Source organism: Corvus brachyrhynchos, unplaced genomic scaffold, assembly GCF_000691975.1.
Source record: "Corvus brachyrhynchos isolate BGI_N302 unplaced genomic scaffold, ASM69197v1 scaffold103, whole genome shotgun sequence".
Lineage (NCBI taxonomy): Eukaryota > Metazoa > Chordata > Aves > Passeriformes > Corvidae > Corvus > Corvus brachyrhynchos.
The window spans coordinates 3,657,765-3,679,833 of record NW_008237436.1 but is presented as its reverse complement, the minus strand read 5'-3'; the positions used below and the strand labels follow the sequence as shown (position 1 = coordinate 3,679,833).

At 39.9% G+C, this 22,069-nt stretch overlaps 1 protein-coding gene across 6 annotated transcripts in view; it reads right to left on the bottom strand.

Moving 5' to 3' along the window:
• STARD13 (StAR related lipid transfer domain containing 13) overlaps positions 1 to 22,069 on the bottom strand; it is a 329,105-nt gene that overhangs the window by 150,840 nt on the left and 156,196 nt on the right. For all 6 annotated transcript variants that reach the window (XM_017731330.1, XM_017731328.1, XM_017731329.1 and 3 more), the window contains one exon: positions 15,233 to 15,266. In XM_017731330.1, the coding sequence (XP_017586819.1) occupies positions 15,233 to 15,266 (34 nt within the window). The remainder of the gene's footprint in view (positions 1 to 15,232; positions 15,267 to 22,069) is intronic.

Sequence of the window (22,069 nt, the reverse complement as noted above, 5' to 3'; positions counted from 1 at the left end):
AGTCTTAAAAATACTTGTGACAACACATTAGTAGCTCCTTCACCTCAGTTTTGTTTGCTGGTATTTTTCCTGCCTACTCCATGTAAGGGGATTTGCATAATGGCATAATTTCATTCAGGATTCATTACCTTGGGAACAAAACTGTGTTATATTTTTATGTGGACTATACTACAATATGCTCAGAGAGGTAAGCCATAAGGTGTGACTGCATAGTAGGCAGCAGACTTTATAGGAGCACTGGTGTGCTGCTGGAGAATTACAGTCTATGTAAAAGAACTCAACTGTGAGAAATTAAAGCATAACTTAAGGTAGTCTTCCAAACAGACTCTAATTTCTGCATGCAAGAGGCAAAAAGTCTAAGCTATGCACTTGTTTGCTTTTCTCATAACTGAATTTCAGTAGTGACATTAAATTACTATTATATAAATCATAACATCAAAGACCATGGGAGAAAGCTAGAAAATATAAATGTATTTTCCTTTTCTCTTTTGGATTGAAAGCAGTAATGGTAAAGCAACTTAATTCTCAAGAAAGCAGGAACTGCTCTGTAGCTGGCCAAGCATACCAAAGGTAGAGAAAGCTTGAGGAGGTGTTTCCCCATCACCTACTGCTGTGTAGACTTAGGTGACCAGAATGATGACGGAGATCACAGCCACAGCTCTCTGCTGACTGTGCCACCACTCGCCTGCCAGAAAGCACCATCTATTTTATTTATATTTACTTGAAAAGTTGATTGCAGAAAGAACAGAGAGGGCTTCAGCTCCCCCTTGCATCCCCCTGAAACACTGTATTCTAGCTGGTCTGATCCCCCTCTTAATTAACAGACACTTTTTTGAGACTCCATCAAGACATTTCTCCTTGACTTCACTTAAGTGCTATGCAAATGAAGGAGATATGCATTCAGGACTGTTCCAGGAGGCAAGAAAAGGTTGTTACTTGGCTTGTACATATTGCTGGTTCCAAAGTTCATTTTTTTCTGTATTGCAATGATTTCTAGTGAAATCAGTTCCTATGGATGATGTTGGAACACCTCTACAGTGCTGCAGGTATAGCTGTTGCTCATCTTGTTTACTCACACTACTGTCATGCAAATTCCTTTCAACACCTTTTTGTCATTTTGGGCTGACACAAATCTGTTCAGCAGTAATTACCTGAGATTGTTCTACATTTCAGGGAATATTTTTGACTCATTTACATTACAAAAACCCATGCAAATTGCTGGGAGAATAGGTGCTAAAGGGACTATAACTCAGCAGGATCTTACCGAAGTGATAGCTTTTGAGATAGAAGATCAGTTAATTTACCTGACAGAGAACATTTATATTAAGTAATCCTTGGTTTGATCAAAGTTATTAGATACAAAGTTTCAGAGTTCAGGCCTTAAAAATACTTTAGTGACTGTCAATGCTAAAGGAGAAAAAAGTGTCAGAAGTAAATATGAAAACCAAAACCTAGTCTATTTCTGACTCATATTGGAAGCTATTCCCTATTTCTATTCTGAAATGTTGCTAAATGGTTTTAAAATGATCTAAAGTACTTCACTGCTGCCAGTCAAGTCATAAAGAAAACTGTTTCATCTGGGAAATAGACTTCAGGACTTAAGTAGATTTGGGTTTATCCACCTCTTTCCTGTCCTATAGCTTATATTTTATAACTGGGAAACATAAATGCAAACTAGGTTGTATGTACTACTAGAAAGTAGCAACAGGCTCTTACTATGCTTTGTACAAGTATAAATTACCCTTTTAATGCAGAATTGCTGAAGCTTAGGGTCTTCTCAATAATTACCAGCTACAGCCTCCCTTCAGGCAAGAAGCACTCTAATAATTCTTAAAAAAACCCCAACAAACCAACACCACAATTTAGACCAAATGCTAGTGACAATTTCACATTAATGGTGAAGTTATTGACTTGATGAAGTAATTGCAAAAATTGCCATATGATTCACTGGAAAATTTCATCTAGTATGGGTACTCTCACCATGTTTCTTAAGGATATATGAAAATAAAGCCCTCAATTTCTTGCTGATTTGATGATCCTCATTTACTGGGGAAAAAGGTTCCAGCACATGAGAGTGCTGCTTCTTCTGTATCTTGCACTTATTGGATATTCGTATGACTTAAAGGCTAGCAGGAATTTAGTGCCACATTTTTTCATTGGTCAAATAAAATGATTGTATCTTCCCTGCTTACCATCCTTCGCTGACTTCTCTGAATGTTCCTTTTTTTAGACAGTTTTCTAATGCTGATGATGCTGGGCATCACTGTATTACAGTTCCCTGAATTTACATGATTACATTATAATAATATCAATGCTGGTTTTTATGGTTCATATAAATCAGTGTTTTTATTTGCTTTCACAACTAGTGCTGCAAATTGAACAGCTGTTTTCACTGAGCAGTTTTAATTAAGCTGTCCATAATGCCGCCTAGATATTTTTCTGAGCTGGTAACACTTCGTTAAGTATGCTGTATCAGTGAACACTTCAGATCATTCCTGAACATTGCCTCACACTTAGGTAAATTGAAATCCCATCTTCACTGAGGTTGTCAAATCACCTTGTTTCGGCGATTTGAATTTGGTTTTTGGAAATCTTTCTAATCTTCAGGACCCTACGAAATCTTGAATTTGCTACAGATTTTGCCATCTGCTCACTCACTTGTCAAGATAATGAAGCTTTAAATGATACTTGCCTAAAATCTCTTGGGCAACCTATTATTAGCCTCTCTTTATTCTGAAAACTGACAAGTTCAATTTGTGTGTCTTTGGATCTTTTATTAAGTTTATGTTCTATGACCAAAGTTTCCTTCCCACGCTGATTTCTCACATTATTTCATCTCTATTTTGAATATCTCTAGAATATTAGTTTGGAAAGCCAAGATAAGTTTTATCTCTTCCTGGTTTTCTGTGCAAAAGCAGTTTCTTTTTTCTTTTTACAAAGCCATACTGGATCCTACATCTGTATTCTCATTTGGGAATCTTATAGATTGCTTTGTTGTTTTCAGAAACATATGATAATTCATATGGGAAGCTGTAATCATTTTTGCTGCCCACAATGACTTCTTTTCAACTTTAAATATGGGTATCATTTTATCTGCCTTGGACAGCTGAACCTGATGAATGTGTTCCAACACTTCCACTTTTAGCTCCATTTCTGACAGTGGAAATTTCTTTGTCTCTTATTTGCAAAAAAGACTTCAGAATGGACTCACATCCAGGCATTAAGTCTGTTAAGGAAAAGACATGAAGGAAATACTCTGTCCAGGCACAAAAATTTAATGGTTTTGTAAACTATGCCCCTAAGTCTTAGAGTGTAAGTCCCTTTCCAGTTTTCAGAAGGGGTTACAATTCATCATCTGTGAATATAAACAGGAATCTGGAATTTCAGCTTTTGGTCCTCAGTTTTTAAACCTTGCTTGTTACTGCCCAGAAAGGTGGCTAATCCCCAGCCAGTCAAGAAGACATAACCCACAGGTGATGCAATGATAGACAGTGATAGGTCCATTAACCAGCAGAAAGAAAAGCAAGAATTTGTTTTGATTGCAAGGGTGGAGAAGAAGTATTATGCATAGGTTAAGAGATCTTGCAGAGCCATTTGCCCATTTCACTGAGAACCAGAGAGGAGTAAGATGCTCTGGACAACACAGAGTTATGGACTAGAGGCAACAGGAAAGGCAGAAGGAAGAGAAGGAAGGAAGACCACTGTAAGGCATCATGAGCAGGAGAGTAACCAGACTTTAACGTGCCAGCGACTTTAAGAGGAAACTAAACAACGAATAGAAATGGTAAGGAGGAAAACTAAAACTGGACTTTGAAAAGAAGGAAATGTAGAGAAAGGGAACAGACACAGGGGAGTCCAGAAGACTATCAGAGACAAAACCAGTAGGTGGGATTTGTGCATGGTGTAGAGAAGTGAGCAGAGCAAAGTGCTCTGGATACAATGATTTCTATTTGCACTGCTAGTCCAGGTTAACAGAATTAACTGAGTTAACTTTGAAATGCTTGGTTTTACATTTCATTCATTTTAACTTCATCTGTGAATCAGAAATGTTAATAAAATTTCAAAAGCAACAGATTTCCCTTCTTTGAATTTCACGCACCCACTGTTAAAAAAGAACTGAGGGAGGTGGGAAGGTGGCTTGGAAACAGATGTCCCTGAGAGGATGTCTCCATCCCAAACCAGCTGCCTGGAAGAGGTGCTACAGTAGGCCTGTGGAGGAGGACTTGATCTAGCCAAAAGAGATGTTACAATTTGAAAATGCCTCTCTACCCCCAGTTACAGAAGAGATTCTTAGAAAACCATTTTGGACTGGAGGTAAAGCTGGAGGTGTCAATTCCATCTCATATTTCCTGTTTCTGTGGAATTCTAATAGTATTTCAGTATTCAACCCTTTTGGACTCATTTCAAAATCTCAGGCTGAGTGTCCTTCAGTTTCACTCTAGTCTTTTCCAGGTCTCTAATAGATCTAAAAGCAAATTCATCATGACTCTCAATAGAATTTGTGTTCTGAAAGCCTATAACTTGTTTTTAACATGGGCTGTGTTTTGATGTGGAGACATAGGAATTGTTTTGCTGTTGAATAACAGCTTCTCTCTTGCAGCACCAGCTGTAAAACATGAACACCTTGTTGGATCACACTCCAAAATCTGAAATGGGCATCCTGCCAAAGCTCAGGGCTTCCTTTTTGTGTTGACTGTTGCAATGTTCTTGTTTCTATTAGTATCACATTCCTACCACTTGTGCTTTTCAGACACCTACGGCCAAACTCAGTGTAACTCCACTGAGCTCACTGAAGCTGCAACAGAAGTGAATTTGTCTCAGTATGTCTGTAAATTAACCAGTCATTTAAGCTGGACAGTGACATTGATAAGCAATAACGGCACAGGAGTGGTGAAAGGAAGATATCTCCTAGTTAGTTTTGGACAGTTGACACTAACTCCGTTGTCAGATAAGTCTTACTGACTGTGGGAAAAGCTGAGTGGGAAAAGTCACACTCACCGCCTGCTAACTGTAGGAGGAAAACAGATCTGGAATGCAGAGGAAATCTTGACATTATCTGTTCCCCCAACCCCTACCAGCCAGGCAATCAAAATAACTAGCTGAGTATTGGCTGCCTCTGTTCCTGGCCCAAATAAATGTGCTTTCTTGATAGAGCTTTTGCTCGCAGGAGAGGAGGCAAAGAGAAGGAAAGAGTCTAAAGTGTGGGGGGAGTGTTTCCTGCCAAAACCCAGGAGCAGCTTCTCTGTGACATCTAAAAGAATACTGATGAAATAAACCTAGTGCTGTAAACAGAGGTGGCTCTGCCATTTCCAAAGGGCAGCAATTCATGCCCGACAGCCCTGCAGCCCAGAGCTCCAGTACTTCATCACTCCATTTGGTCTCCATTGACATCGCCAAGGACAGTGTGCCAGACTCTGCTAAAAGAAGGATCAAACCCAAGGGAACAGAACCACTGGAAAGGACTTCTCTGTTCCTGTCCAAATTATGTTGTTTCAAGTGTAGGCATTTCAAATGAACACTTGAAGAGTAAATTTATTTCCTTCTGAGCCCTCATAAGACACAGGGTTTATCAAGACCTAAGGAAGCACAGTATACTATGCTTACATCAATGTACCATATATACATCACAGCAAATTAGAGACACTCTCACATATTTCTGCATACACTCACTTACCTAGGTGTAGCTTCATATTCTGGATATAAGCCCTATAAGGTTGTTGTTACACTTAAAAAATTCCAGAGATATGGGGTCGTAGAGGAGGATCACAGCAACAAAAGCAACAAATGAAAAGGTACATTTTAAGCTACGCTACTGATTATATTGAGTTCTCTGATACATCATCCAGCCACTGAGTGTACTGCATCAGTTCTGTCTGTGGTATAAATAGGTGAAAATATAAAACACAAGTTTAGTTTAACTTTGGAAACTCATCCTACCTTTTTCTTACCACATCAGAGTACAGAGAGCTGTAAATTGAAGATTTTGACCATGTGTTGGTCAGCAGCCAAGAAAAGAAAAGTGTGTGAAAGTAAGGGCTAACTTTGTGTGCTATATGTTTATCAAACTAACAGATGCCAGTATCAGTAGTCTGCTAGTGATGCCAGAGTACCTGTGGCATTATGCCTGATTTGCCTACTCAAAGAGCCTGGGAATCAAAATTTGTGGCTTCTCTCGATGGAGTCCTGGCATGGACAATAAGGCAGCTACTTCTGGGGAAGGCTGGAAAGAAGACCAGTCAGTTGGGGGATGTTTTAATTATTTCTTTCCATATTCCTTCTTCACTGCTTTGGGAAGCAGGCACAGAAGAAACAATTCTCTGAATCTCTCCCTCCTATTTTGTACTGCAGATCCTTCTGTTTTTCTTTGACAGAAGTGGACCGCCAACATCCCGTGCCATAGACACTAAGTCTCTGTTTTTTCTGTACTAAGAAGCCTTGAGTTGCAGCTGACTGAGACAATGCTGACCACTCAGATGAGTTTGGGTATGCAGGAGCAGGTACAGAGGCTCTCCATACAGCCCCAGTGCTATTGTAAGCCACTCCTGGAGCCAAGCTTAGCATGGATAAATGACACAGCAAAGAGCACCTGGCAGGATGGGGACCGTAACCTAGACACCAATCAGTTCATGGACCAACATGCCTAAAAATAAGCTGCTGACAAATTATTTGAATGCTGAATTAGAAACAAATGTAAATTTTTTAAGCCATCTTTTTGTATGAAAGATATTGATGATAATGTAAGGCTGTAAGGGAGGGAAGGACTTTGTTCTGCCTGTACAGTGCTCACAAGGACACTGCTCTGGGCCTGAGGCCAATTGTCACTACCTCAGTTCAAAAAATTTAAAAATAATAAATGACTTAATTAGCAATCCAAGTAAGCAGCATTTTTAAGAGTTCCTGAAAGAACTACATACATTTTATGAAATATAGTGTTCCTGAGTTTCCCATTTCCTCAGCTACTTAGAGACGTTTGAGTCTGAAATCTGTGAAAAGTAGAGGGCATTGTTTTTCATTACAGATACAAATAATTTTCTCTACTGTTATAAATGCATCATTAAGAGACTAATCATAATCCCAAAAAGTTGCTGGTGACTGCAGCTGGCACAGAATTACACTCTACAAAGAAGAATCCTTAATATTCTACAGGATACATGTACCCGCAAGATTCTATGCTAAAATCAGGTTACTTCTCAGAATTACATCATAGAAGCCTTATATAACAGCGTCTTTGGGAACCAAGAAATACTTCAGGGTGGGTATGTACCTAATATAAATAAATATCAAATAAAAACCTACAGCCATTACCTTCTCAAACTCTATGTCAAAAGCCCACACTTCATGAAGGCTGGAATAGCAGATTCAGATCCACTTAGTAATACCCAGATGTAAAGCAACCTTTTGCCCATCTGTTTTCTTGAACTTGCCTTTCCAGTTGTTCTGCCTTCATAAAGATACAGAGCCAAGATCCCAACTGACAGATGCCATTATATGCAATGGAATTATATATGGGACGGCTTTGGTATGTCTTTTGCATTCATATGCAGCCTCAGTCTCCTCCTCTGGCTGAATTTCAGCGGTGGCTTGACAGCATGGTGGAATTTACTAATTAGTTTATGCTTTGTGCTGAGCGCTCAATAAATACCAGTATCTTTGCATTTCTGTCATAGCAACTTGCTGGCCTGGGTGGAATCTAATACAGAGAACAGGAAGGGCAGAGACTGGATGGTTTCCAGCTGAAAAGCCTTCTAAAGCAAACCTCCTGTTTCTTAGTAGTTGACATCAACACTACATAGCTCTTTGTCCTCCTCTAGTGGTCCCATTATATTTATGGAGAGGCTTATGCAGTGATTACTTCCTTCAAATTAATGCAGTCATTACCCAACTGCAAGCTGTTGAGGCTCATACCTAGAGGTCCTGTGTTCAGTTCTGACATGAGCCACAGTTACATGGTGCTCATGGAAGGGGAAGGAGGCACCTTTGCTCATAGCCAGTCGCAGCTCCAGATGCTGTGTGTCCTTGAGCCGTGGGCATCTCCTCTGAGCAGAGGCTGCACCACAGCAGGTTGTTCAATAGCAGGAAACAGTGGCATGGTCTGACTACAGCCCCTCAAAAGGTCCTATGTTGCAAAAGGTCAGAAGCTGACTGCTCTGTTTGATTGCTTTATTGTCCCAAATACTTTGCAATATGTTTCAGCCAGGAGCTTTTCTCTGTGTTTACCTGCCTGACTTGCAAACAAAGAAACAGCGCAAAATCTGTCTTATGTGCTGAGCTGTTCAGCGAGATGATGCATGTCACTCTGATGCAGCACAAAACCTTAAACGTTAATACTTAGGAATTGATACTGAAGAGTTAAATAACAAAAGGTGAACCTAAAGAATTGCTGCAAGGGAAATGTTTTCTAATGGGAAACACTAAAATTGTTGGAACTGCTACCCATTAGAAATGCTTTCTGTGAAAGCAAAGGGTTCCTACCATATAGATTATTCTTTGTGTGTGTCTCAGAGCTGTAAAGCTTAGTTAGCATAATAAAAAGGCAGAGGTTTATTTTGCTACTTTTATACTTTAAAATGTCTAACCTTTCAGCTTTGGAAGTTATGTCTTGCCCAGGAAATAAAACACAAGGATGCAGCTTGCACTGTGGCTATCAGAGAGGTCTGAGGGAAAGGTCTAATTGAAACAGAAGACAAATGTACTTTTTAATTATTATTATTCAGTGAAAATTTTCCAGGCATTCATTGCTTTTGGAATAAATGTTAAATGGCAAAAGGTGCCTTTTTAAATGACTCTCGGAAGCTCCCAGTTTAAAACAAGTTGGCTGCTCAGGAGCAAGAGAGCTGAATATGGCTGTCTGTCTACAACATTTGTCAGGCATTTGTTCACTCACAGAAAAAAAATTACTTGAGAATCCTATGTCTCTGTGAACTTATGTTCTTATGAATTAAGTTTCTGGAAACCAACACCACCTAATTCCAACAGAGGCAAAACTTCAGAGCAATTTATCAATCTGAATTAGATCACCATTTACAGCAAAGTTCCTGTCACATCTCAAAAGCAGTTACAAACCCAAGCTCATGTACCAGCTGCTTAGTGTTCAGCTCTCCTTAGGAGTCCAAACTGAGTTAGGAAAAGTGCTTACAATATCTTCATTCTGAAACCACCTATATTTTGTACAGTTATGGACTAGATATTATTTTTAACATTTTTCATCTCTATTTTAAGTATTTTTCTTTCTTATTTAAAATGTTGACTAAAAATCAAAGTCACAGAAAGAACCATGGAGCAGGGAAATATAGAAAGATATTTAGAATGACACTGAGTACTTGCACATGCATAAAGTGTTTTTATACATTGCTGCTTTATTGGTTTAGAAATGTCTTATATAAAAATCAGAGCATTTCTTAATAGATCAAGCTTTTGTCTATAATTCACATACTAAAACAGTAAACATATAAATTTCTAATCTATACCTGGCTGTTTTGGGGTTTTTTTGAGAAACATCAATATCTCATTTTCCTCTTGCTTTTGAGAGCAGAAGATCCCAGTGAGCCCTCAGCTGCTCTAATACATCAGTAAGAGTTGAGAAGCAAAGATCTGCCTTTTTAGAAGAACAAAGAAGGGCTTTGTTCTATCATTTCTGATTATGGAAGGAAGAGGCAATCTCACTGCCTAATTCTGGAAGCCAAACTGGCGCTGCAGAGGTTAGAACTGGAGCCAAATGAAATGACTCTCTGATGCACTGACTGCAGGACAAGCACCAACTCTACCTACTTCTAATTTCAGCAATACAGAGCGTAACTAGTTAAGAGGCCACCAAACAGCTGGGTTTATTCAGTAGTTTAGTTTTACTGCTCAGGAAAACAGCCTGTTCATTTTTCAGTCCAAAGTAAGCACCTCCACTTCGTGCTGGAAACATGTCAAAGTGAGCCCACTCTGCTTTCTAGGAAGTGCATGGGATCATTGGATGAGGATGTTTTATTTTCCCCAGTTATTCAAGGTCAGGTTTTCATCTTGGGTAAACTTTTATAGCTGGAGTAATGACAGCATGAGACACAAGTACTGCCTAGGTCTTGCAAGGAACTGCTGAATGTCTAATCCAGCTGCTGCTCCTCCCCTGAAGAAGATGAGATGAGGGGATTCACAGTCATAGCCTCAGCTCCACCACCAGCACACTTCCCAGGCATCCATGGCAAGTGAAAGGCTGAAAGAGATCACCTCCATCCCCCCATGAGCAAGAGGAAAATCCCAGAATAGGTTATGGTTCTGTGAGCCACATCAATTTCCCTGTTCAGGGTGTGATTAGCCCGTAATTCCTGCCCAGGGACTGCAGCAAAGGTAAAATAAAACCATGAGCATAAAACCTTATATGACTAAGGAAACATAAAAATATGTAATCAGTTGGAAGTACTGTACTCAGGTTTGATTTTATGATGAATCAAGCACCTTCAGTTTCTAACAAGAACTAGATGGAGTTGCAGCTCCCTCCCATTTCCCAGAATCAGGCCCGTTCATTTTTTGTTGGCAGTTGTTCATATACAGCTGCCATACAGCACAGTTCTGTTTCTCACACTACGGAGACCTCTCCTTGAAATGAATTTGCATTATGCCTGGGCAAATATTGCAGTATCAGGCTGCTCATTAAAGCCCTGGGACCACAACTGCCTCTGTTTGAATTTTGTAATGTATCAGTCAAGGATACACAGTTATCCTTGGATAATATGGAGTACTTCTGAAATGGCCAAGGTCACATGAGGATGTTATCGTATTGCTGCAGTGCACCATCTTCCTTGCCAGCCCATCGCTGTTCTGCTACAGACTACATTACCATGCATCAGCAAATACACGAGCACACTGCTATATTTAGTGTTTCATACATACCACTAAAATAGAGGATGTGTCAGCTTTTAATCCGACTTCAAATTTTTGTCAGCAAAGTAAGGGCTCATTTTCCCTACCAGTGATGAAGTGTGCTCTGTGTTAGTCATCTTGAGCTATGTGGTGATAACTTTAAAATGTATTAGGCAGCTAGAATGCTCAATCTGAGTGGAATGTTTTTTACTAAGACATATACTAGGGAATAGTAAGGACGCACAGCATCAGTCAGCCAGGTTTTAATAGTGATGGCCAGAGGTTACCTACAAACCCAGCAGCAATCTGACAGCAAGAGGAGCAGCTAAGCAAGGTGTTCTCTGGGGTACCAGAGCAGACAATTAGGACCCGCTGCGTTACAAGGGCAGAAGAGATAGGTGGTGCAGAGTGGGTTTGGTTTTATGTATCTGGCAATATGAGAAGAAAAGCATTGATGATGGTGACTTGAACAGAGTGCACTATTGCATGGTGATGGGACTGGGGTAGTCCTATTAATGGCATAATCTATTAATGACTGCAGGAATGTGGTTTAATGGCTGAAACCACAGGTACCACCAGGATAGCCACATTAATTCCCAAAGAAAGCAGGGTTCAGTGGATGAAGCTGATGTTTTCACAGGTCTTGGTAAACCCACAGAATAGGGTATTTTTTACACATTTGTAACACTTGCTTATTAATGCCATCACATACAAGCAGTACAAGGGTGAATTGCCTTCCTGTCTACTGCTTCTACAGAAAGCCAACAGACAACTTGCTCACCTCAGGCCAAGGGTAAGCCTCTCTATGTGAAACCAGCTTTTCCACTCCAAACTTCTTGTCCTCTCTTGCAACTGTCCCTTGCACTTTGCTAAATACATCTTAAAGGGTGTGGGCAACACCACATTTGCAACCCAGGTCTAAGTCCAAATAACATTGTATTTACTTAGTAGTGTGAAATTATATAAATATATAAATATATAAATTTCCAAGTCTTTGTGAAACTCCGTTTCAGCCCCGCCCAGAGCTGTCCATCCCAGCCCCATGATGCTGTGGCAGGGATGTTCTCTGCCTCTGCCCTACCCAGCCATGTGACCCAACCTGCAGACTGACATCCCATCCCATCCTTGGCCCATCCCTGTCCCCTCATCCTGGAGCTGTCTGACCACTGTCCCTGCATCTGCCCCAGTCCCCAGGGAGCCACCTGCTCATGCTGCATCCTGTCATGATTAAAGAAAACAGAAAGCGAATAAATTCATGCCTCTAGTTATTTAATCTTTTTTTTTCCTAATGGCTAGATAGTCTTTAATTCCAGTGCATGCACTGTTATAAGTACCAGTGTTATTACATCTGGAAGAAATGTCACAAGGCCTGGCAAGCATGCAGTGACACTGCCAGCAATGCTGGTACTTCAGATGAGGTTCCCTGGTGTGGCTGGGTGGTCTGTGCAGCTGTAGCTTTTCTTAGACACATTTTGGGTATCCTGCTTAACATCTTGCGAGGCACCCATTACAAATCCAGATAATGGAAGCCCCAAATGTTGCATTTATTTGAGGAAAAGAAAAAGTAAGTAACATAAAATGCAACAAGAGAAATAACACCATTCCAAAGGGCAGGTTTTTCCATCTCACACACAAAAATGGTTTACATGGAGAATGGCTGGAAGTTGAGGACAGCCCAGCCTTGGGGAAGGGGCTGCAGAAGTTCCCACCCTGGCTGCAGCAGCTCTGAGCTGCCCTGTGCATCCCCAGCTCTTGATAGGGTGGGGTTAGAGGTGCTCTGTGGTGAGGAGGGCAGGGTGATGTCCCACTGTGACCCACTGGTACTCTGGAAAAAGACTCTTTTGGCCCCTGAGAGCTCTAGAGCTCTGACCAAGAAAGAGGTCAGAAGAATAAATGACAAAAGAGAATGAGAAAGAATAAGAAGTGGGGACGTAAGGGGAGAGTGATGCAGAAAACAAACTTGAGTAGAACAGTGAGTGCTGTGTTCTGTGTGTGGCTGATACAAGCAGGATGGGTTTTCTTGTCCTGAAAGAAATTCCAAAGCAGAAAATGTCTTATCCAGAAAGCACAGAAAATACCAGAAATGTTCAGCAACTGCAAACCTGTAGAAAACAGTTCAGCAACTGCAAACCTGTAAGAAACCCTTGTCTCTCAGTTCAAGACATAGATTTGGCCTTTTTTGTAATTTAAATCATGTTTTCTCCTTTTATCTCTCTCTTTGCCTTTTTAATACTTCAGTGTAACAAATTTCAAAGCCAAAAGTTTCAAAGTCAAATAAAAATTAAAACTTCTCACTTTGAAAACTGTTAAATCACTGCATGTTGAGACGTGTGTGCCTATTTTACAGAAATTATTTGAAATAGAAATTAATGGATGCTAACCTTTTCCTGTAAAATGTTCTATTTGAAGAAATGGACATTTTCTGCCGGAAGCATTTTAATGACAAATTTATTACCAGCTTTACCATATGCTAGATTTCTATGATTAAAGTTTCACCTCAATGACCAAACTGTGTCAGAAAATGACCTGTCATTCTTCTTTCATGCCTGCAGTCATCAGATTTTCAACCATCATTCTGCAGTTTTACTGTTAAGATAGGTGCTAAAACTTTATCTCTTTTAGTGACAAAATAATATTGTCATAAAAGTAAAAACAATTAAAAATCAATCAGTATAAAGTGGGACCACTGCTAAACTAATTAGTTTTATTTAAAATGCATGTGCCATTGACATGTTTTCCTTTTCTTTATAAAGTGAGCCTTCAGTGGCACAGAGAGGTTTTGATCCAACAATGAATACAATTAAAACAATTGCTCAATCAATCTCAGAACTTATGAAATTTGTTTATCTTTGGAAAAGCCCAGGCATGTGTTTCATTGGCAAATACTGTCATGGAATAAATCCACATCCAACTCATAAAGCAGGAAAAGTTAATGCACACAGCGCTTGAATGAAAATACGTACATTTACACTATGCCCAGCAGCCTTCATATTTTGTTGACCTGATGTTAAGTACATGAGGGTGGAATTGCCTAGGGAGAGTTTTCTACCTAGGGTTTTGGCATTTTGCTAAGCCACCACATTTGCCAGCAGAGCCACTGAATCAGTGAAGTTGGCTCCAAAAAGCCACATTCATCTGATTTTAACTGAGTCAAGGTTGGCCCTTGGAATGAACTGTGGATGCAGTTTAGATCAGAGACAGATACAAGAAGAAATCACTGAGTGAGAAAACTGGCTTAAACTAGTCCTTCAGGCCAAAACAAGATGCTAAGTCATCTAGGGACAGGGGGGTAATTACAGCACTGATGCCCAATTGCTTTCCTCTTAATTGGCACACACTGCATACATCCTGACTAACAAAACAGAAACTGCAGTCAGAGATGGGTGACTGACAGAGGTCAGTTGGTTTATGACTGAAATAGTTCTAGCTGGCAAAGACTTTTGTGGGAATGAGGATTCATCTAGATGTTGGGGACATTTCTTTTTGCAAAACGGTGAGGCTGTTATTAAACTCCAGTAACCTGCATTCTGGGAAGCAGTTCCTTTTCTCTGTATTTCTTAATTGTGCTTCATTACAATTTAATAAGGACATTTACTCTCAATTAAGCAAATCATGCAAGCAGTTTCTTACGCTTGTTGCAATTAATTGGTTTTGTCAAATGCGGGTTTAATTGTGTGTTAAGTATCTTGCTGAATCAGGATCTGTGTGTGTGTACATATCTGTTTATCCAAATCTTTCCTTAGCTCCTGGCATGATAATGTATGTGCAGTTCAGGGTATCTGAGTCTTTAGCTCTACTTACTGCTCGAGTCTTGGTGCCTCGCTGGCACTAAATAGTTCCTCCATAATGGTCAAACTCACTAATGCTGTTAATATTGACAAATGCTTTAACCACATAGTGGGCTATCTGCTAAGGGGAAAATCAGGCAGTGACTCTGCCACTTGGGACATGTGGGTCCCAGGGGCTTGTTAGATTTTTTTGAAAAATATGCCTCTGTAATGTGCCTCTTCACCAGATTCAGCTGCTGTGTGATCACTGAGACAGAAAAAGCTCTGAGGTGCTCCTCATCTCAATTCACCTCACACACACACACCAGTGCCATCGCAACACCTTGAGTCCCACTCTGACACCGTAACAAATGCTTGGGTTTATCCCCATTATTGTAGAACTTACCTTGCAAGGTATAAGTTGAAAGGTGATGAATTATCAGCTTTCTTAAGAACCACCTAAAACCTACACCACTAGGTCATGAACAGCAGCATGGAAGCAATTGTCACAACTGCACTGTACACCCATTTAACAGCAGAGACTCCCTGGGTCCTCCATCAATGCATGTATGATTACACAAGCCCCACCAAGAAACTTTCAAGAAGGAATGCAGCCTTACCTGCTTTTTCCTTGCACAGCTTCTGGAACAGCATCTGTAAGAAAGTGATTTTTCTTTAATAATTGTACATTTTTTCTTTCAAATAAGTTCCACATTTCAGGATGACAATCTGTGTAATTACTGATCATCACCACTTTACACAAGGCATAAAATCCAGATCTTATCAATAAAAATCATGCAGAATAATTTTGCTTGCTAATGACAACCTGGCACCTATTCTCAAACCAGGTTCACCTGTCTTGCAGTGAGTGAGCCTAGGAGCATACTCTACAAGCAGAGTTACGTGCTGCAAGGATACGTGAGGTACAACACACTGAAATATGCCTAAAAGGGTCTTGCAATGCTGGTGGGGCTCAGGGAGCAGACAGGCTGCTGGAAAGTTGTGTGGGCAGCTCTATTGATGGGCGAGAAATAGGACACTGTGACTCAGAAAGGCAGATGCATGTTTCCTGCTCATCTGTGACCAAGAGAGGGTTCCTCTGCCTGAGGCTCGTGGGCAAACTGACCTGCCATGTTGTTTTCTTCATATTTTTCACTTTGCTGCTTTGGGTTTGCCATGCTAAATGAAAGGGGTGCCATTAACACCACACTTGGATGCACCTCTTGGTCCATTACTTTTCTCTTTGATAGCTTTCAGTGCCCAAATGAGGAGGTTGTTGACAGTGATTAAATGCATTTCCTTTCACAGATCCATCAACTTTCTCAGCAATGCAGGCTGTAAATGAAACTAGCATAAGGGGTGAAACTGCAACTAATGTTTTAAAAATTAAACAGAAGGGTGAACAGATTCCTCCAGGTACCAGTGTGAAGTGCCCAATCTGCAGGCAGCTGAAAACACAGCCACTCCTGTGCCTTGCAGTGACACGCTCCCTGTTCCTGTTATCTGCTTGTCCCCACAGGGACAACCATCTGCACCTTTCCATCAGATGCACCAAGTGCTCCGTTATCTCTTCAGTCAATATTGCTTCTGCAGCCTTGATAGGAATCTGTCTATGAAAACATGTTTTTTATTTACCTTTTATTTAGTGAAGAATTTTACTGAGATATTGGAAAATTCCTCCTCTGAGCACAGAACTGAATTGATTAGGCATCTCTCTTACTAATAGGAAAAGCACACCTAGACTACATTTTTTTTTCCCTTCTGCAAGGCAATTTCATTCTAAAAGAGCCTCTTGCTCCATTGCGAGGTCTGCCTGAGCAGCAGCTGAAGCTGACCTATGTTTAGCCAGCAGGGATCAAGTGAAGTGATCACTTCTGATGGGAAGATAACAAGTGGCTGAGTACAAATCAGGTTTCATTAGTGGCGAAGCATCTCATTTCCATAGACGAGTAGGAAATGCAGGCACAGGCTGTGTCAATTGGCAAGGGACAGGCAGGTCCCACATGAGTGTGCCAGGTTTTTGGGATGCCTTTCTGAGTGAGGCATATCATATTGTCCCTGCACTTTTCAGCGACCTGCAGTGTTGTTAATCACCCTGCCTGGGGACAGGCACCTGATTTTTAGCATCACAACTCTGGCATAAGCCTCGTGGATGCCCAAATTGCTATACTGAATCTTTGGATAAGCACTTCTTGAAGAATACATAAATGATACGTGAATCAAAAATAAATATGTCAGTCCTTCATGGATAGCTGGTTTCCATGTTCTAGTGCTGCCAGAAGGACATCAGCTATTAAAATGATACCCAGGCTATGTTAACTTCCAAGATCTTTTTAGGATGCCATACAAGAAGGATGCAAATTATTGCTGGAACGATCCTAAGTGGCAACAGAAAGCTGCCAACTAAGAGTGATTTATGGAAATGATAACGCGCTATATAACTGATTGTGTAACAAAATACATTTATTGGAAGACTAGCAACCCATCTGAACAGCATGGCACCAGCTAATCAAATATATAGAAAACCATGGACCAAGAGTACAACTCTAGCCAAAAGACTGCTGCAGCACCTGCTGCTATGAATAATAAAGAAATCATTTGCGTACAACTCCAGCTGTAACAATTTTGCAAGTGGAAGTGTCAAACAGAAGCCAAAGATAAACACACTCTGCTGATACAGCCATGTTTTATTTGCTGAAGCATGTAAACCAGCCTGCAGAAACCAGAAATGCTTAGATGCCGGGTCCATTCCTCCCCTTCAGCAGTCCCATGTTTCAGCAGGGCCATTCTATGTTCACCTCTGTGAGCGAAGGCCTCCAAGAACTTTCCTGAGCTGTATCACCCTGTGCTCTATGATCAGAGCAGGATGAGCCAGAGCTGTGAATGAGGCAACTGTACCCTCAGTGTTGGCGCAGCTAGCTCAAGAAAGGCTGTGGATCTGTTGTGGGGAGGAAAGTAGACATGTTGCATTTATAAAGAACCTGACAGGGCCTCAAGTTTCACCAGGGGAGGTTTTGATTGGACTTTAAGAAAAACTTCTTCACAGAAATCATTGCCAAGCATTGGGACAGGCTGTTTGTTCAGGGAAGGGTGGAGTCATCATCCCTGGAGGTATTTAAAAGATATGTAGATGCAGATGTGGCACTGAGGGACATGGTTAAATGGTGGACTTGATGATCTTTGAGGTCTTATACAACCTAAATGATTCTATGATCCTGTGATTTTCCTGAAAGGCATTCTGTGTGGAAACAAATTACTCAAATGAACTCCTTGGATGAAGAGGAAGTGAAGGTAGAAGCAAAACACCAGCATTGTAAAGTCAACAAGGAAAATAAATATATACATCAAAAAACTGTTTCTCTGATGTATACATAATCTTTCATGGTTATAAGTGATCATGGCATGGAGCTCATCAAACAACTGGATTAAATGACTCAATAACATCCCAGAAAGATTATTGTCAGATAAAAGCTTTTTTTTCTGACATAGATTATGAAATGGTTGACATGAACAACTTCAAAACCATTTTAATTTGCAACAGCACAGGGATTCTGCAATGCCAGCCAATCCCATAATATCATACACCATTTCAAAGACAAAAAAAAGGACTATTTTCATCCAAGTTTTTTGCTTCCCTCTTCCCCATCAACCCCTATTAGTTATTAGCTCCTTTAGGCTCCCATTTCAAATATGCCTATATCTTCCACTGATATTTCTGAGTACCTGTCAAACTGTAATCGTTCACTCTCAGGAAATCACACCCTTAAAAAAAAAAACAAAACAAACCTAATTAGCATACCTATCCAGCATGCAAATAACTCTTCTAGACATTTAATAAAAAAGCCAGAGAATTTATTCAACACAGATATGGTATCAAAAATATCACTGCTATCAAATAAACCCTGGCATTTGGACAGGACTACTTTACATCTGCTGTTAATAAAAAAAGGCTTTGGGTTCTGTACGCTTATGTTCTGTGGTGAGCAACCAGCAGCACTACTCTGAAACACGACACTCCTTTCAGAGGAAAAAAGGATAAATCTGTATGACTTCCTACTGGTTCACTGATACTGAAGGAAAGAACTCTGAACTGAAAAAGGTCCTGCAAAGTATAAGGATTTAAAATCATGCTGGTTCTTCGTTCTAGCAATTTAATAACCTGATAGGCTTTAATTAGAGTGACATATAGACAGTTCTAAAGGAGGAAAACAGCAATCCACATGCAAAACTCAATCATCTGCTTAGCAGGTTTATTAGATCCTTTCAGAAAGATGTTGACAGAAGGAAAGAAAATCCTAGTTACTACTTCAAAATAAAATTCTGCAGCCCAAAAAGGGAAGTAGTATTATGATACTCAGCAATGTCAGCCTTAGCTTGAAGTTGCCTGGCCCCTGCAATGAAATCTTCAGTCTGGATGACACTTGCAAGTTCCCTAGAGCACGTTAGTCAGCTGAGAATAATGGCAATATTGAAGCTATTCCACAGAAAATACTGTTGAGACTGCTGCGTCAGAAATTAGATTTCTCTCAGAGACTTGGCACCCATCTTTGGTACAGGGTTGAAACTGCTGCTGGATTTTAGTGCTTAAGAAGATCTTCAAAGGCTGACAACAGGGCTCATAATTTTTCTTTAAAATACAAAGACTGCAGAGGTGTTTATTAGAGACCATATTTAATATATAGCCTGAGTGCTATTGGAGAAGTCACTTGTGGGATAGAAGACATCTTGGTTGGATGATATTCTGCCTCATACCTGTTGCATCACAACACGTTGGCCACCTCACCAGGTTAGAAAGCAGGGCAAAGGGGAAATTCCTATTTCTTCCATTGAACCTGAGCTACTGTGCTGAAAACTATTCATGATGGGGTCAAAGAAAGAAGACAGAACAGCTCCCCAGTCTGCAGTTGAGCAAGTCTTGCTTGTTCACCAGAAGAGTGACCAGGAGGTCAAGGGAGATGATTCTGCCCCTCTGCTCCACTCTCATGAGAGCATTCAGCTCTGGGGACCCCAGCACAGAAAAAATGTGGTCCTGTGGGAATGGACCCAGAGGAGGGCCACAAAGATGATCAGAGGGCTGAAACAACTCTCCTATGAAGACAGGCTGAGAGAGTTGGAGAAGAGAGTGCTCTGATGAGACCTCACTGCAGCCTTTCAGTACCTACAGGGGGCTTCAAGCATCTGTAAGAATTCAAAGGACACAGACATGTCTTTTGAAAACCCTAAACTTAATATTGTGAGCTGTACTCTAAAAAGGTGAGATACTGTAAATAGTGCCCAGAGATATAAAAGCATATTTAATAATTGTGCACAGCTGTTAAAGGACACTTGATGAACATTTGAAAATTGTTTTCCCTAGTTTAGTGTTTTAGTTGGCAAAATTACTTGTTTTTAAGTATGCATTTTACTTTAGTCTAAATATTTATTTTATTTAACTTTGCACCAAGATCAGTGCTGGTTCAAAAAACAGTCATAGAAAGAAAGATTTATTCAATTGCTTTCTTCTGTTTGCTACAAATATGTATCTATTTTGCCTATGTCCTATTGATAAAAGTTTAGAAAGTAATGTGACATTTCTTGTGGTTGCTGTTTTGAAAGCTTTGATCAAGTAGAAAACTGCTTGGAAACTATTTTACAGTGAAAACTTTTGAATGACATTAAAGAAAAAGGTTTACAATAAGTGGAGAAGGGCAATAATAGAGTATATAAAAATGAAAACCATTTCAACAATGTTCCAAGTGAGATTAGAAGAAAACGAGCTGAAAGACTTACAGTAAAGGAACATGCATTTCAGTAAGTGTAATTTATCATACTTATCTAAAAGAATTTATTGTATTAACAGACCAGGGAGATTTTACCTCTAGCAGCTGCTAATATGATTTCCAAATGTCAAGCAATTACAGCCTGGGGGGTTATAACCAAATTTTTATTGAGGAGGATTCAGTTCCAACACGTGAGGAGCAGCCACTTGTGGTGAGCGCTAGGGTGTGCCTCTATGGTATTTTTTACTTTATTAAACCATTGCAATTGCTCATTTTGCCATCATATTGGATGATGCCACTCATCCCTGTGGCTCAGCTGGCCATACCTATTCATCTTGCATCAGCACTAGCACTCATCTTGACAAATGGGAATCAAAAGCAGCAGAACATTAATTTTATCCCCGAACAGTTTCTTCTGTTTAATTTGTTGCTGTCATCAGAAGAGCTCCTTTACAGCTCCATTTCCTCTGTCTCACATGTTGCTCTAATGCAAGCACTTTGTTTAATACTCTGTAATCTTGGTTTTTTTGCTATCATTCATTCTACATTACCTTTCCTTCTCCTATGATTTCCCCAATGGATAAAATGACTGTATTTGCTATTCCATGGTCTTGAAGAGTGAACTATCTGTCTCCTTAATTTGGCCCCAGTACAACTAGTGGAAGTCTGAACACAAAAATCTTTCTATTATTTAATGGATAGCAAAAAGCCTCTGTGTTGGCAAGAGCCTCTTTGTTGCTGACTATGCCATGCCACATATGCAGGTATGCTCAGATACCACCATCCACATTAGGGTAAAAAAAATGTTGCAGTAGTTTGCAACTGATCCACAAATCCCACAGAAGGATGAGTGCAATGATATGGGAATCAGTAAAACTGGTAAGTTGGAGCTAGCAATTATTGAGGACTTCTTCCACACTTTTTTTTCCGTGTAAAAATTCAATTGACTTCTCAACAGAGAATGCGAATTATCAAATAAAAAAGCAAATCGTTAAAAGGTTTCATTTTTATAGCTTTGAAAGAAAAAATTTGTTTTGAAAATGTGTTTACTTTAATATTTAACTCACTCTATTACATTACATAAGAAATTTGCAAACCCTGGTCTTGAACCAGATAAGAAAATTTTACAAACTGGCAAAATATTTCACAGAACAGAAAGACTATTTCTACCAATATTTGTACTTGAAACCATGAAAAAAGGGCACCAAGGTATCATAAGTTTAGATACCTTTAAGGATTTAACTATATGATTTTGGAGGTCCCTGGAATAAATTCAGAAAATAGTTCTGATCAGGTAAAATTATTATTTTTTAAATATTGTTTTGGAGATGTAGATATTTAAAACTCCAGAATGTTATTTTGCTGTAATAGATCCATGGTAATCTTCTTCAATTTTCAGGGATTCTATATTGTGCTTGTGGAAGTCCATGTTCTAACCAAAGCAAGTTGCAAGAACAGCTTCTCTGTTGTCACTATTTTGCTCTTTGTGGCCAGCTGGATATACTGAGAGAGAGAACACAGATGTTTCACTGCAGAAACAGGTGCCCCTTGGCCCTTCAAGGTGACCAGGGCAGCCAAACAGGTCTGGTTCCACCTGGTATAAAGTGGTCATGTACCCCCATTCTCTTTCACTTACACAAACTCTCCATAGCACTTCCCACTTTTATGCCTTTAGATATGCTTTAAGAGTAGTCAATA